The sequence below is a fragment of the Carica papaya genome, chromosome 9 (genome assembly GCF_054855325.1).
Source record: "Carica papaya isolate Zhongbai chromosome 9, ASM5485532v1, whole genome shotgun sequence".
Classification (NCBI taxonomy): Eukaryota; Viridiplantae; Streptophyta; class Magnoliopsida; order Brassicales; family Caricaceae; genus Carica; species Carica papaya.
The window spans coordinates 32,563,996-32,566,618 of record NC_142317.1 but is presented as its reverse complement, the minus strand read 5'-3'; the positions used below and the strand labels follow the sequence as shown (position 1 = coordinate 32,566,618).

At 38.0% G+C, this 2,623-nt stretch overlaps 1 protein-coding gene across 1 annotated transcript; it reads left to right on the top strand.

Annotated features, from left to right (window-relative positions):
- The first annotated feature begins 1,189 nt into the window (after window positions 1-1,189).
- Window positions 1,190-1,684, top strand: LOC148240269 (uncharacterized). The gene has a single exon (XM_088212118.1). The coding sequence runs from the start codon at window positions 1,190-1,192 to the stop codon at window positions 1,682-1,684; it is 495 nt and encodes a 164-aa protein (XP_088068244.1).
- Window positions 1,685-2,623: the final 939 nt, after the last annotated feature.

The following is a 2,623-nucleotide window of genomic DNA, read 5'->3' as shown; positions in this document are numbered from 1 at the left end:
CGGCTCCGATCAACCTATAGAGAAAAGAATGGTGATCATGGTGATATAAAAATTGCATCAAACGGAGGCCGGGAAGGGCCTCATCGGAGGCAAAAACTGAGGAGGGGCGCGGCGGCGCCGTTGGGTTTCGGCCGTATTTTCCGGCTGTTTGGCCGGGATTTTGGCTCCGATTTGGCCACAGGGAAAATCAGCGTGGAAAAATGAGTCGGGAGTATGAAATTTACCTCGATCGGCGGTCGGAAATCTCCCCGGTGCGGCGGCGGGTGGCGGCGGCCGGCTTCTCCGGCATCTGGTTCGTCTTCTCCGGCGAGGGCAGGCGGCTAGGGTTTTTGTGGTCAGGTGTGGGGGTTCTATTTATACCCTTTTGCCTTTTGATCTCAGCCGTCCATTTTGATTTAATCTGGGCCGTCCGTTTTTTATTGAATCTGGGTCGTCCGCGCGATTGCATCTGGGCCGTTCGTGCGCACGCTTGATCTAGGCCGTCCGATCGCTCGTACGCGGATCGCCAACGTGGTCCGTTCCCGGGTCGACGTGGTCTTGCCACGTGGCAGGTCCTGGTTGGCCAGGACTGCTGACTGGGCCTGCTGACGTGGCTGCTGACGTGGCGCTCTTTTTTTTATTTTTCTTTTTAAATTTAATAAAAATAATTAATAAGAAAATTACAAAAATACCCATGTTTGGGCGTTACAAAAAGCATTCTCCTCATCACCAACAACAAGAACACCAACAGTATCACCTCCCAACTCCTCATCAGTCATATAAACAAGAACCATAACCCTAATGATACGGAGGAGTCTGCTATGTTTTCTCTCTATTCTTATAGCAATCTTCATGAAATGTCTACAACCCAATACCTCCCTTCCATCAACTCACCTGATTGTAGGTCAACGACAGTCAACATGGTGGGTTCATGTAACAGGATTGTATGTTTATATGATCATTATGGGAATAATTTTCTCCTATAGAACCCTAATTTCAGCATTTTAATCGCGAGAGAAGAAATATCGTTGTTGATGTAATTCTTTCTGGCTTTGAATATCTTACACAGAGTAAGGATTACAAGGTGATAAAACTCATCAGAATTCCGACAAGAGCTTGTTGTATAGAACTTTACAGCATAGAAGAAGATTCTTAGAAGAGAATCGATGTTCAAGGAACGGGTGTAGTTGATTTTTTCAAAAATTTAAGCATGGGGGTGAACGAAACCTTGTCTTGGTTTACTGTAAATTGTGCCAACAATGAAGGAAGAATCACTACATTTGATATGGGCAAGGAGGTTTTTGTGAACACAAGGCTGCCTTATAATACTAATAGGTTTTTTACGTTCATGTGGTTCTACCAATTAGGTGAATGTTTAACGGTTTGTGTTAGTCAATGGTATAGCCAAAGGATGGAGCACGGTTGGTGGTTTGACGTGTGGGTTTTACATCAAATTGGTGTAGAGGAGTCTTGGAGAAAATTGTATAAAATTGATCCCATTCCTGGGTTGTATTGGTGTTGCTATCCATTGGGTTTTTGGAAGGATGACAAGGTGTTTCTTGATAATGGCAAGGGAGAGATGATCTTATATGACATAGATATCCAACAAGTCATTGACCTCGAAATTGAAGAAGTATATAGAACCTTACAGATTGTTGCTTACGAAGAGAGTATGGATAAGATTATCAAATACTCTTCCGATTGATATTTCTCTGTTTAATTTTTCTTCTAAACTAACTTTTGGTAAAATAGTTTGTACTTTACATTTCTTTATGCAGTAGTAGGTTCGAGTCGAGTTTTGTTATATGTATGTTCTTAATAAAAGATTGTAATACTATTAGTTGTATTATTATTAATGTATTGGCGCTGCTTAATTATTGAAATACATGATTTCTATTAAAAAAAATTTCTTTTCTATATAGATGATTCCTTTTAATGTGTTATACAAATTCTTCTTCTCCTACGGATTTTTGTGGATGTATGATTCAAAGTTTCCAAATGTTTTTAACTAACTTAATATAATTAATCAAGAAAAAATATAATATATGACAATCCAAATTAAGTCATCACGACTATGTACACGAGACCATCCCAAAAATTTGTCTTAAAAAAAATTTGAGTATTTAGAGAAAAACCATGATAGTCAGTTCGAAAACCATATGACCTCATAATTCGTCAAGAACTATCTCCTAAAGTTTTTTATCTTAAACAATTCTCTTAGTTCTATTGACTTATAATAATATCTTAATCTATTATAATTTAATCTGATACCTTGTTTACATTTGCTTGCGTGAAGAAATTAAAAAATATCACCGATTAAGTTACAACAAAAACAATTAACCAGGCTAGTCTTACAAAGCAATGGCATAAGTACATAACTAGTGGATCAACAATGTCAAAATAAAGAAATAGTGGCATAGAGCTTTAAATTTTCTTTCGATACCCTACTCATAAAAGGTATAGTTTTAATAATATTACAAATACTTGTTTGGGTTACTGTTATCTGCATAACTGAAAAATGCGATAGGAAGTATACATAAAAGGAGATATTAAACACTAAATTGGTACACCCATTTGCAATACAAACAGACACATAGTCATCATTGCAGCACCAATGCTTGGAAACAAATATTTGTGATTTTTG

Coding starts and splice junctions, on each gene's coding strand:
- LOC148240269 (XM_088212118.1), top strand. CDS start 1,190: ATGGGGGTGAACGAAACCTTGTCTTGGTTTACTGTAAATTGTGCCAAC.